Here is a 13,226-nt window from a genome sequence, read left to right on the forward strand (position 1 = left end):
ACCTTAATTGGCATTTTCAGCTGAGAAAAACATAGAGTAATTGCTTCTCAGTGAGTAATTGCAAGTTTGTCATTGTGCTGTATGTCCTGGAAATGAAGTCGTTTTATTTTATGACAAAGAGATACTAATGACATGTTGTGGCAGAATTCTTACCAAATAGTAGGATGAGATGTAGCAAAATTTCACCAGAGAATGAAATGCAGATCCATGCCTGTGGATTGGGGTCATTTTCTCTTTTACCACAAATGCTTTGTCTTTTATAAAGTAGGGGTTTTTGGAAAATGGAGAGCCATGCTTCCGTTTTCTGGAAAGTGGAAAGACATGTTTAGATGTGTTTTAAGAATAGCCATCTTTTCAGGACTAGTTGTGACATTGTGTATTTCATTTTTATTACAATGCTTTGAAGATATAAAATTTTATAAGATTGTCATATGTGAAAGCAGCTGCAATGGTTTAAGATCACAGTGTTCCATGAATGTTCACCAGCAAGGCCATCATCTGAGACACAGTAACTGATCTTGGTAATACCTGTAATCTATTTAAAAGCATTTGTGTAGTGTGTTACTTTTTCTCAGCTGAGAAGCCAATAACAAAATGCTAAGGTGTGATAATGAATATTTTAGAGGCAGTAATATCTTATGTGAAGTGAATGTAGGGCAGTGCTGACTGCAGAGTATGTGCACTCAGTGTCTTGTATATTAACAGAAAACATGATAGATCTGGTTAGGAGCGCTTTGAATCTCCACAGAGGTAAGAACTGCATTACTCATCTTTCCTGGCTTTTTTTAGTTCACCATCATTTCTAGGTTAAACAGAGTAATTAATTAAAAACCCAGTGATAAAGAAAGAGAAGTATATTGCCTCTGTAGGCAAACCATTTGTGCATGTAAGCCATGGATGGGTGGTGTTTTGTATGTTTTGAGCCATGCTGTTGTCTTTAATTATTTTTTTAGAGCGTTCATATTTTGGAGCGAAAGGCTTCTTCAGGAAGCACAGACCCTTCTTTGAGCAAGCAGTTCCTTGAAAGTGATCATCTCTCTCTATCCAAGGTGAGCAAAAGCCGGGGATGGAGTCTGGGCAGTGAGTTTCCCTCTAGAGTTACAAAGGAGTTTGACTAACACTTCAGGTGTTTTGTGTTCAGTGTTTTGTATGATTCTACCATTTGATTATTTTGGGAGTCTGCTCTGGAGCTCATTGTTCTATAACTGAGGTGTAAGAAGAGCCAGTAATCTTTCGTAGAAGTTATATTAACAAAATTAAGGATTGGTTTGTGGTTTGTTTTTTGGGTTTTTTTCTTCACATGGATGGCCCCAAGAACAAATTTTACTTTCTCAGAAAATGGGGATAGAAGGGACTTTGGTGCTCCATGTGGGACCCCTCCAACTCAGGATATTATATGATTCTATGACTTTGAGAAGTTTTCCAGTTCAGTCCTCTTATTAAGGTGTAGAGCAAATCATATCTAAATCTAAAATTCCTGCCAATAAATATTAGTTTATAAAATATGTCCTAATAACATCCCTTGTGTGTAGTTTGAAATTCAAAAGCTCTTGCTGAGATTTTCTTTCCTGAGGCAGAGTAAAGGATGCAACTGCAGGGGTGACATCACCCTCCTAAAAAGTGAAGCCTTGTGTGTGTTGTTTTGAAGTCAGCTTCTTTCTGGGTAAATTGCTCAGTTTTGGAATAAGTGATTCCAAACAAGTCTAATTCCATGTAAAGAAAGCTTCATTTTCAGATACTTCAGATGCTAAAGTACGATTGTTTCTGAAAAGGTGAAGGTGCTGTGATGGAATATTTGGTGGGAAATAAAAATCTGAAACTAAATATCTGTAAATTTTGAAACAGACCTGGTTAAACAATTTCGAAAGGAAGTATTCTGTTCATCCAGGGAAAATAAAATGGTTTATTTGTTTTTATTTGCAAAATAAATATTTTGCAGTCAAAACTTGAGAAGGCAGTTGGTAGTGGCTCCCTTAATCCCCAAACAAGGGGCATGTGCAGAGCCAAGGACTGAAAGCTGTGGTTGTGTTCTCCCAGTTGTGCTGCTTTGCACAGGGCTCTTTCTCATGGAATGCCTATGGAGTCACTGAAATCCTAAAATACTGCTGCTGTGCTTGAGAGCTGGCCTTGGATGAGGACTCTTCAGGTGTTTCACTTCCACTCTGTTTTTCCCCCATTTTTGTCTTTCCTTCATATTGGCCTTTGTATTGGGCATATCTCAACACACCAAACCTGTGGGATGAGGCACAGGTAGCATTATTAGGAGGGTTTTAAGAGCAGCTTGTAGCACTGGTGCAGCAGGAGACAAGTATCCTCACTGCACTGAAGAATTGCTCATTTTATCCCTCTGTATCTGGTCTTTTGTTTAAATGAATAGCTATATGAGATTGTGTGATTTCTAGTTGAGAATTAATCGATACTGATGTTATCTAGTAGATAAAAGACTTATGCCTGCAGCTGATCATCTAAAGGAGAAATCAATATGATGAAGAATCAGTTGGCAGGGATGCAGAGACTCTGGTGTACAACTTAGAGTTTAATTTGTCCCCCTCAAGTGCCAAGTACTTCCATGTAGGGAAAAAATAATACATATGTGCTTCCTCTATAGAATGGAAAAAGAACATTGAAGCAGAACATGGGGAAGTCAAACAAAGCTGCATTTTGAGTAGGGGATTTACAGACAATGAGATAATTAGGTCATGGTTATTCAGGGGAATTTAAGCTGAATAAAGATTTCTATTAAAATTTACAGCAGTATTTATTATTTGGGCTAGAGCTTTTCACCCTTCTCAAAATACCGAGGCTTTATTCAAAATTGTAGTTTTGAAATTTGCTGTTACTTTTACGACTATATTTTCGTTACAGTAATGTTGATGTTATCAGGGCTGTGTAATTTATTTGGGAGTGTTGTGAAAGACTGACAGCACTTGGCTCTGAACAGTTTCGTTGGAAATGCAGAGACAATTTTTTTCCCTTTAAATGTTTGATGCTATATGACCTCCTTCCTCTCTTGTTAACTTTTCATAACATTGCTAGGAGTTATGACAGATCAACTGAGAAAATGCAAGTTTACAGCTTTGTAAGGTATAATTAGTAAAACATAGTCTGAGGAATCTGGCAGCAAGAGATTTTTAAACTGGTGCAGAATTTTTTTAATTACAGTGATACACCCTAAGAGAAAATATGACTCCATCTTTTTCTCTTTAAAAATATTGTTCTTTACCTGTTCACTGTGTTACATTGTAAATCTGGCTTGAGCTGCACCAGTCACCGTGCAAAACAAGGGGTATGTACCAGAAATATGCTTTAATTGGCTCCATGAAAGGCATACAGCTGGTTGTATCTCAAATGATGCTGTTCCCTTGTTTTTCTCTAGAGAGAAAATTAGTTAGCTTTCCTATAAATTTCTCATAAAAATACAGTGGAAATGAATGCAGGGAAAAAAATCTTTTTGCAGATTTCTGAAGGCTCAATTAGCAAGTGAAACTCTGTCATAAAATGCCTTTGAAGATTATCACTAGCTACACTCAAAATCAACAATAAAGCAACATCTTCTGCCAGTTTTTTCTGATTTGGAGGAAAAACTGGGGCATCCAGAATCAATGTAGCTTGTACTTTAAAGAAAATTTAAATTTCTGTATAATTAGGACATATCACAAAGGGCACTCCTGCTATGCATCTTACCTGGTAAGGGTTAGACATCTGAAAATGTTTGTATTTAATAGTTTTAAATGAGATACATCTAGACATAATATAGTGACCATGTAGTTTGGTACCTAAATAGGTTGATTTAAAAGCCTGGCTCCTCCTCTTGTCTTGTATTGAAGAATTTGTGCCATTCTAAAGTGCAGTTTTTTGCCACGTGTGTGCAAAATTAATTAATCAATGTGTCCTCATGCTTTTTCATCAGGAACCTGACAGCTGGGAAATCATAGAGGGTCTGAAAATAGGCCAGACCAATGTCCAGAAGCCAGATAAACATGAAGGCTTCATGCTGAAGAAGAGAAAATGGCCATTAAAAGGTTGGCACAAGGTAAATGTCTCATAAACCAGTCAGAATGTTATTACCTTATTTTATGAGTTGGGATTTTTTTGTCTAGACAAAATTAGGATGTTAAATAAATACCCACGATTTTGGTGTATGACTTTTTCTTCCACCTGTGTATGGAATTAGTTTGCAGACACAGTTCATAATTCTCAAATCACAGTCCCTGCTGCCTAAGGTTGTATTCAAAATCCAGAGGGAATTTGTGAATAAAATTGATCTGACCATCCAAAAAATCAATTAATGAGGTATATAAGAATTTATGGAATAAACCACTGCTCCCACACTTTTAAAATACATTATATTAATGTGTTGCTATTTGGCAAAGTGTCTGTTTTCGTAAGGAACTAATTCATAGGAGAGCAAGAGAAGTCCAACTTTCACAGTTCTGTAAAGGCAATCACTACTGATGATCTAGATGAATTTGGAGCAGTTACCTGGGTAGATAATTTTTAATGTGATTAAGAACTTCACATTTTAACATCCCCTCTACTCTGCCTTACATTTCACCTTGGGAACTATGCTGAACTTAGGTTTTGAAACTTTGGGTTTGTTAATAAGTTCTGGTTTTTTTGCAACGCTGGCCTGGGTATCTTGGAGTTTCTGTAACAATTCTTTGTGCTGAGAGTCAGTGAGGAACTTCAGAGACAATAACTGCAGCATGTGCTGTGTTAGTGTTCTGCTAGCAAAGCCATATACAGCATCTATTAAGCCATATTCTGACAGTCCTGCATGTGCTTTGGTAGCATACCAGGTATAATGTGCACAGCTTGGTGAACTTGTCATCCTCTGAAGTGCAGGGTGCGTTGGGATGAAATGATGATGAAAGGTAATTTCCTTTTGTGTATGCAGCTTAGAGAGACAGAGCAATATGACATGAATATCATGTTCTTGTGAAGGTTGTTAGTGACCATACCTACGGAAAATAAAACCCTAAATGTTCCTGTTGTTTTGACATCTTACTCAAGAAGTTATATCTCCAAATGTGCTGGTTTCAGCTGGGGTAGGGAAAACCACTGTTTTCCTGCCCTGTGTGAGATATTGCTACCATCTGTTGTGTGACTGACAGAATTTCTAGAACCATCTTTGAGTCGGATTTTCTGCTTTCTAACTACTGACCCTGCTCGTAGTGTTAAATTAGCAGGTTTACCTGAGGAAACCATTGCCCTTCTTTCCCATGTCATGACAGCTTTGAGAATCAAGCAGAGTATTTTGGTGTGTTCTGGGATTTTAGCATAGATTAATGCTTTAGGTTACACTCTAAAAATAGGAGTTATTTGCTATTACTTTGCATGTTTTTAAAGTTAGTGATGATAAACGTGAGTTAGCAAATGTCATTTCAAGTCCAGTTTGCTGCTAGGCTTTATGCTGTGTGCCAAAGTCTGCATTCACTGGACTGCAAAGCAGCTTGGGTGGTCTGGTACAGACAGGCTAGGGCAGCTTTAATGGAGGGAGAAATCCAGCTTGAACAGGGGATTCTGCTCAGAGCAATAAAGGTGCAGCAATAGCACAGACATCATCGGGTTCGGCCAGTCCTGGTACCATGTCAGTGCAGGTGCACTGGCTCACCTGTATCACTAACACCTGAGACATCAGCCCTCCCAGCTCCTGGGCATGCTGCTGGGAATGCTCCAATATTTGTTCTGGTACCAATACCTGGATTAACACCAGACAAGGTGTGTTCAGCAGGAGTTACAATCTCATCTGTACTCACTGAGTACTGGTCTGCCAGAAGGCACAAAGTTTGCATGGTAGAGCAGCGTCTCTCATATGGGCTTCCTTTTGAGATGTAATCTTGCACTAGGAAAAACTTCTCAGTTTCTGGATAGGGAAGGACAGTTGCTAATTTGAAATGTGACCAGCTTTTGTGGGAAGAAAACAGGAACAAAATGAAGAAACAGATATAATTCTCTTGTCCTATAGCGTCTTTCTTGGAAAGTTTATTACATTGCCTGGAAAACTGAAAAAAAAAAATACCCTTCATTATCAAAGTTTGTTAAGATAGACCTAGAACATAATGTTGAAAAAAGAGACTCTAGGTTGGTTTTTTTTTTGTTGTTTGTTTTAGAAGATAATTGTCAAAAAAAAGCAAGAAAATTATTTAATGCTGTATTTATCCTCTCCAACCCCCAAACGTTCCTTGATTGTTACAGGGTAATCCTTCTCCAGATGAATTGTTGTACACAGTTTAAATTGCATCTGCTCATTAAGAAAGAATGTTGTTGGATTTTTTTTCTTATAATTTCAGAGGTTTTTTGTCCTGGATAATGGAATGCTGAAATATTCAAAGTCACCAATTGATGTAAGTAGAGCTGAAGACTTTAAAACTTCCAATGAAGTTCTGCCTGCTCATACTCACTCTAGGCATATTTATAAAAGTACACACATGAAAGTTGTTGATGGATTTAAAGATAAATAATGTAAGATAAATAATTTATTTAAAGATAAATAATGTTGTTGATGGATTTAAAGATAAATAATTTTGGTTATCTCTTCCAAGAATTCTACCTTTTTTACTTCTGTGGAAATATAAGTAAAATTAATAAAGGTCATTTCTTGAATAAAGCTGCTTGAGAGATTAACCTGACCATGTATTTTTCTTTTCTAATTTTTATGTCAGCCAGAGCTGATTATTCTGAGACATGTGGATAAGATAAAGAATTAATGCCAATTATTTTATTTGATGCCAATAACTACCAAGTTGTAGCAGTAGGGTGTCAAGTACTGTCTAATTTTCTCTGCTTCTCACTTACCTGTGCCTGTGCACTGGTGTGAACAACTTAACACACCCAGACTTTGGAGTTGGCTTTGTACCAACATTTCTTGTGAGATACTTTTCTCTGACTATAAGTATAATAAGTGGTTAAATGGTTAGTCTGAGTGCAACTTTATTTTTTCATATGGCTCTATGCTAAAATGTTATAAAATGGGAAACTTTTTCTGTACTAGATAGTTTTCTGTTAAATATACAGAAGAAGTGCATGATACTTCTAAATTTTTGCCCTGATGTTTTTATTTTAGATACAGAAAGGAAAGGTCCATGGGAGCATCGATGTTGGTTTATCAGTCATGTCTATAAAAAAAAAGGCTCGGAGGATAGATCTTGACACAGAAGAACATATCTATCACCTAAAGGTAAAAAGTAAAACTACATCTGTTTTTTTCATCCTCAGCAGAAACAAATAAAATTGTAAAAGATTGTGCAGAAAAGTGGTATCTTGGATGCTTTCTTGATAGTAAATTTTTCTCCAGGTGAAGTCACAGGATTCATTTGATGCCTGGGTTTCAAAACTGCGGCACCACCGGCTGTACCGTCAGAACGAGATCGTGAGGTCTCCCAGGGATGCCAGCTTCCACATATTCCCCTCAGCATCCACCACAGAGTCCTCACCAGCTGCCAATGCATCGGATGGAAAGGTGTGCAGTGTTCTTTGGTTGAAAACTCCTGGCTTGCTCGTGGGCAGTTTCAGTGGGCTTTTCTTCTAATGCCAAAGGACAGGAGCTTCCACTGTGGGAACTGATGGCCAGAGAAAAGCTGTGAGGGTGTGCAGCTGAAATCAGCTGAAATACTGTCTGATTTAGCCTTACTTCATTAGAATGGGCTGCTGTAGAGATCTTGCAAAGTATTCACCCCCCATGCAATTTGCACTAGCATTTGTCACCAGGTATGAATCTCTCTCTCTGCTGATTATGTTCTTCCTCTAAACAGTAGCTTTCCACTTGTGAGGTTCCTGGTTTGATTCTCCAACATGCTATTCTGAAAAATCTGTGTCTTTGGGAGCTATGAAGACAAATCACAGATTTAACTGAAAACGCAATGCATAATTTGGTTTCTATTCTGAAGTAATATAGTCATTATGCTGACAAAGAAACACAGCCACAGTAAATATAAGCATTTTATTATGCTTTAGGTGCAACAAAATAACTTCCCCTGGCAGCCTCCTATACCTTGCAGTAACAGCCTTCCTGTCACCTGCACTACTGGTCAGAGTAAAGTAGCAGCCTGGTTGCAGGACTCTGAAGAGATGGACAGATGTGCAGAAGGTGAGACTTTATCTTTTCATGCCTTGTTCTTTCAGCAAAACCTTTTGTTAATATAAGAAAGAGTCCTGCAAGTTAAGTGGTTAAGTTACATCTTTATATGAACATGTAGTAGCTCTTCAGGTAATTGGAAACTTTTAACTCATGGTGGGAGCTTTGCTCTCTATATGTTTTGGGATGTTGCTTTAAAAATTTATCATAATAATCTGTGCTGTTTTGGTGGATGTCATTGTTCAAATGTGATCACTTCTTGAGGTCCAGAGTTGTTGCTGACTCCTATAGAAATAACAAGTATCCAACAAAATAAAACTTTTACTTGGATACCTTACTACAAGGGATTTGGACACTTCACTTTTATAATGCAATTAAGTGCAAACAGTGGACACCATGGCAATAAAATCTGAATTGAAGCACCTAATGTATTTTTATTTTATATCTCTTAGATCTTGCTCATTGTCAGTCTAACCTTGTGGAACTCAGTAAACTTCTTCAAAATTTAGAGATACTACAGAGAACTCAGTCAGCACCAAATTTCACAGACATGCAGGTAAATATGATTGAACATAAATCATTACACTAAAATATTTGTTCTTTCTGTTAAGGGAAATACAGAGGTATTGTCTGTTGACTCAGAATGATTTTCTGAAGTAATAGTGAATCTTGAATGCAATGCTTTAATGTCTGTTTTAATCTCGTGTAATACTGTTTATGTTTCATGTATAAACAAGTAATTAAGATGAATTCAGTATTTGAGTTAAATAGGACAAATCAAGTGATTAAGTAATTTGCAAAACAAAACTGAGGACTGTTGCAGTAGAACACATGTATAAATTGAAGTTATATATAAGGAGTTTTTGTTGTGTTAAGATAACATTTTAAGTTTTTTAAGGATTGGAGACCCAAAGACCCTCAAAGATGAAGTTGCATGCTCTAGAAAAGGGGGCATAGTACAAAGGTCCCAAGTTTTGGACTGTTTCCCAGTTCAGGGTGAGTTTTCCTTTTACCAGAAAGCAACAGCAGATCCTAAATCTTAAATACTTTCTTCCATTTTCACTGAATCTTCTTGTCTGTACAAATGTCTGAGTAGTACCACAACAGAAATCCACGAGGATTTCAAGATTGTGTCCTAAATATTATGTACCCATAAAAAAAAAGGGCACCAGTAGTTTTTCTAAAGGAGCTGACTGTACCACGAGTTGATGGAAGTGTATGGGTAGCTACAGCTGATCCCTGCTCCAATTTTGGGCCCCAGCAGCAGCATTCTTCTCCTTACTTTCTAATTTGTACCTGTCTAATGCTACAATTCTTTACTAACTTGCTGTATTGTCTGTGTTGCTTGTGTCAACTTAATAGCACTTTGTTGCTTTTAACTATTTGTGCAATGTAGGCTAACTGTGTAGATATTTCAAAGAAAGACAAGCGGGTCACGAGACGATGGAGAACAAAAAGTGTCAGCAAAGATGCAAAAATTCAACTTCAGGTACTGAATGTTTTACTTTTCACTGTACTTTAAGATTAAATCCTAAGCATGAAATGACGTATTAGCTGAAAGTAGGAAGTCAGTGTGCTTTCATGTTTCTGGTGAAGTAAATGAAATGTCAGTTTGTTGTTCAAAACCTAGAGAAGTGTGAGAGAAGTGCTGATTTTATTTTCATTCATATGAAAACATTGCCATCTAGGGAAAGGAGGGGGATCTGAATATTAGTCAATTAAGGTATTCAAAACTCAATATAACACCCACCATATGGGGATACTGCTATTCAGTATCAAAGTTGCAAAGAAGGGCAACTGCCTTCAAGTGAACAAGTGCCATCAAGTTAAAAGCAGAATGAAATACTAAACACACCAGTAGTCTTTGTCAGGACCTGTGCTTGGAATATTACCAGTTATAAGTGCTTTCACAAGCCTTCTGTTATGGAAAAGGCTAATATGGGAACAAATAAAGTAACCAAGACATAATTATGTGAAAGAAGAATTTACTCCATTCTTCCCTAGAACTGAAAGCACAGAAATAAGCATAATGTGCATGTATTGCTGCCTTGTGTTTTGTTGGAAGCACTTGTGTATTCTGAGGTTTGATCCAAAACCTGATCTTTTTTATAGTTAAGCAACTAATGAGGACTACCCAAATGGCTTTGGGAGCCAGCAATCACCACTGTGATGTCTGCTACTGAGTAAATAAATGACAGCAACTTTTAATCCATTCTAATATCTTGAAATTAGTACAAACTTTGAAAGCTTTTAATATGTCCCCAATAGGCACATTAAGGAGTTTTCATTTAAGATCAATATTCTTAAGGAAGGAAGAGGTGATTGTTGTATCATTGCAGCTCTTGTAGTTTATTTTTCTTTTTACCTATTATACTTTGATAATCACAATAGGTAGAACAATGAAGCATCTGTTGGGATTAAAATGGTTTATTAACAAAGGAATTTTTGTGATCGATGTGATGTCGTGCAATTGAAGGATCACAGTTTTTCTCTGATGCTGAATAAGACAGGGAAATTAAAATATCAGTAAAATGCATGCAAGTACTTTGTGCCTGTGAATAGTCAGTCACCACAGTCACCCCTGCATGTTCTTCTTTCATGCCACAGCAACCTCAGAGAAGTCCTATCTGCAAAAGTGATGAAAGCAGTCAATGTATTATGTTTTATGGTTGGTCATAGTGAATAATGAGCTGTTCCCATGTTACCTACACTTTGCTGAAGTAGCACTGCCTGGGCTTCCATCAAACTGCTGAGGCAGGAATGTGCCTCAGCTCCTGAAAATTTCAAATAGGGTTCCCCTGAGAGAGTTTGTCTGCATGGCACTGCTTTATATGGGTTGGTCACTTCTGAATTGATAATGAACTAATGAGTCAGGATTAATTCCTGCCAACCTTCATGCTGCAAATATAAAGCTTATTTTGTTATGGCAAAGTATTAAGTTATTGTTGACTTTTCTAAAAATTAATTTGCAGTGAAACAGAAACAATAAAATTGTTCTAAACTGTATGGAAGACAAAGAATACTTGAGGGCTGCTCCATTATCTTGTCTAGTTTGATAGTCTCAGTGTATTCTTCCAAGGGCTGTCCTTTCTCCTGGGTGCTAGAGCTGTGCTCTGTAGGAAGATAGCCTCACTGACTCATTGTGTTATTCCTAATTGGCTTAGGTTGCCACTAAAATGTGGATGTCCTCTGATGCCTGCAAGCCCTTTAAGCTAATTCCCATTTTGTTCTTATGTTAGACACTCCTTCTACTTCTTGGTCTTCCTTATTGCTCATTTTTTCAAGGCTGCTTCAAGTCTTTCTGAACTGTTTATCAGGATATCCCCTACTGAGAATCATTTTGTCTGATTTGTGATCATTGTTTTCATGATGCTCACACATGATTTGCTATTGAATGGTTGACATTTGGTACTGGTAAGATTTCTGTTGTGCTATTACTTTCCTCATGCCTCCATACATCTTGTTAGTTTTAGGGAATAATTCTAATTTTAACAAACTAACTTTAAGCCAGTTTCACTGTTAATTCCATTTGGAGTACTTGCACCTATTTTTTTCAGAATGAGCAGTTTTTACCTACATCAAAGACGTTCTGATAGTACAATGTTGAGAGCATCCTTCTGGGGAGCATAAAATTAGGGAGCTTTGTATAGAGGTGTGTGCTTTGTGAGTGATGGGGAATGAGGGTGTGATTTCTGCTGGCTCAGTATCCTCTGCATGTGAGGCAAGGAGGGAATTCTCCCATCCAGGTCTTGGATTGTACTTGTGAACACTCTTTTGTTAATGAGATAGCTTTTGTTGGATTCCTGCTAACACATTCTTGCAGTATGAATGCTAGGTGCATAATGTATGTAAAACATACTTTTTCTTGCAAGCAAAGCTGCTTGATTTGTTTCCTAGACATTAATATTTGCCACTTAAATATGCCAGTTTTGTGTGCAGTTGACTTTTCCCACACAGCAGATCCCTGTAACTCGAGTGGGGTTACTCCCTGAGGTAAAACTGAGCATAGCATGTGTCTATACCTTTGCAGGTTTGGGTGTTTACTATTGTCAAGTTGTTTAGAATGAACAGCTGAATTTGCAGGCCTTTACTCAAGAGTAATACATCAATTGCTTCTCTTAAGAAAGATTAGTTTTATGAAGGAGGTTCATTTTGTTTTTAAAAAGCCTATTTAAAATTTTGTGAAAATGGCCTGCAACGCCAGGTTAGTTGATCTGTATTAATTCATTTGGCAAATTATACTTTTGTACAAGAACTGAGTCATGGGTTTTGTTTTGGGGGTTTTTTGTGGTTTTTTGTGTTGTTTTTTTTTTTAATTATTATTTATGTCCCTTTGAGTAAAAGGCTAAGTTATCATTCTCATGACAGTTTCAAAGGAAGAAAAAAAATGTTACTGCAAAACAATAAAGAACCAGTGATATTTTTGTTTCCCACAAAAGCTCAAAGTTCTAAAGTTCAATACTTCACAGGGGGAATAGTTTAATAGAGAGCTGTGTGTTATGGAGTAATCTGAAAAATCATCTTGCTTTACTGAGGGTTTCAGCTCAGAACTGAAACCAGACCCAAACTAGTTGTTACTTTTTCCATTAAGTAAGTATTTCTTTTTATGGTAACTCAGATTATGACCTCACTTTCTATTATGTTGAGGAGAGTGTGGAGTTCTGCAAAGCTGACTATTACCATTTTAATAATGCATATCATTATTAATAATCTTATATACATATGCATTTGTGCATCTCTCTCTCTGTACATAGGTTTGTCCCTACTATTTAAATAAGAATATTCTTCCATACTCTTATTCACAGGATGGACATATTTTTGTGGAGCACAAAGAGCTTTAGATTATGCCTATGATCTGTTCTCTGCTTTAGCAGTTTGTTCTCAGTGTTTCAGAGGTTATGCACACATCATTTTAATGTGAGAATTGTATAAAATATTGCACCACAAGTCTTTTACTGTGATCATTAGACAACCCTTCCAACTGTCAGTGGCATTGCCACTAATATCAGCCAGAGGGGGAAGTGCTTGGCCATTCTGCACTGTAGCAACCCTACTGGAAATATTATAGAAGCAAGACAGTTCAGCTAATAATTGAAGTACAATATCCTGTTCTTCAGCAGGGTGTCCATGTATCCAGTCTACACATTGT

At 37.1% G+C, this 13,226-nt stretch overlaps 1 protein-coding gene across 3 annotated transcripts in view; it reads left to right on the plus strand.

Annotated features, from left to right (window-relative positions):
• Positions 1-13,226, plus strand: part of OSBPL6 (oxysterol binding protein like 6) — a 95,008-nt gene that overhangs the window by 49,889 nt on the left and 31,893 nt on the right. For all 3 annotated transcript variants that reach the window (XM_084209605.1, XM_084209607.1, XM_084209606.1), the window contains exons 3-9: positions 954-1,049; positions 3,911-4,033; positions 6,294-6,347; positions 7,067-7,180; positions 7,298-7,462; positions 7,957-8,089; positions 8,530-8,633. In XM_084209605.1, the coding sequence (XP_084065731.1) occupies positions 954-1,049; positions 3,911-4,033; positions 6,294-6,347; positions 7,067-7,180; positions 7,298-7,462; positions 7,957-8,089; positions 8,530-8,633 (789 nt within the window). The remainder of the gene's footprint in view (positions 1-953; positions 1,050-3,910; positions 4,034-6,293; positions 6,348-7,066; positions 7,181-7,297; positions 7,463-7,956; positions 8,090-8,529; positions 8,634-13,226) is intronic.

This window comes from Fringilla coelebs (assembly GCF_963513975.1).
Source record: "Fringilla coelebs genome assembly, chromosome: 7".
NCBI classification, from domain to species: domain Eukaryota; kingdom Metazoa; phylum Chordata; class Aves; order Passeriformes; family Fringillidae; genus Fringilla; species Fringilla coelebs.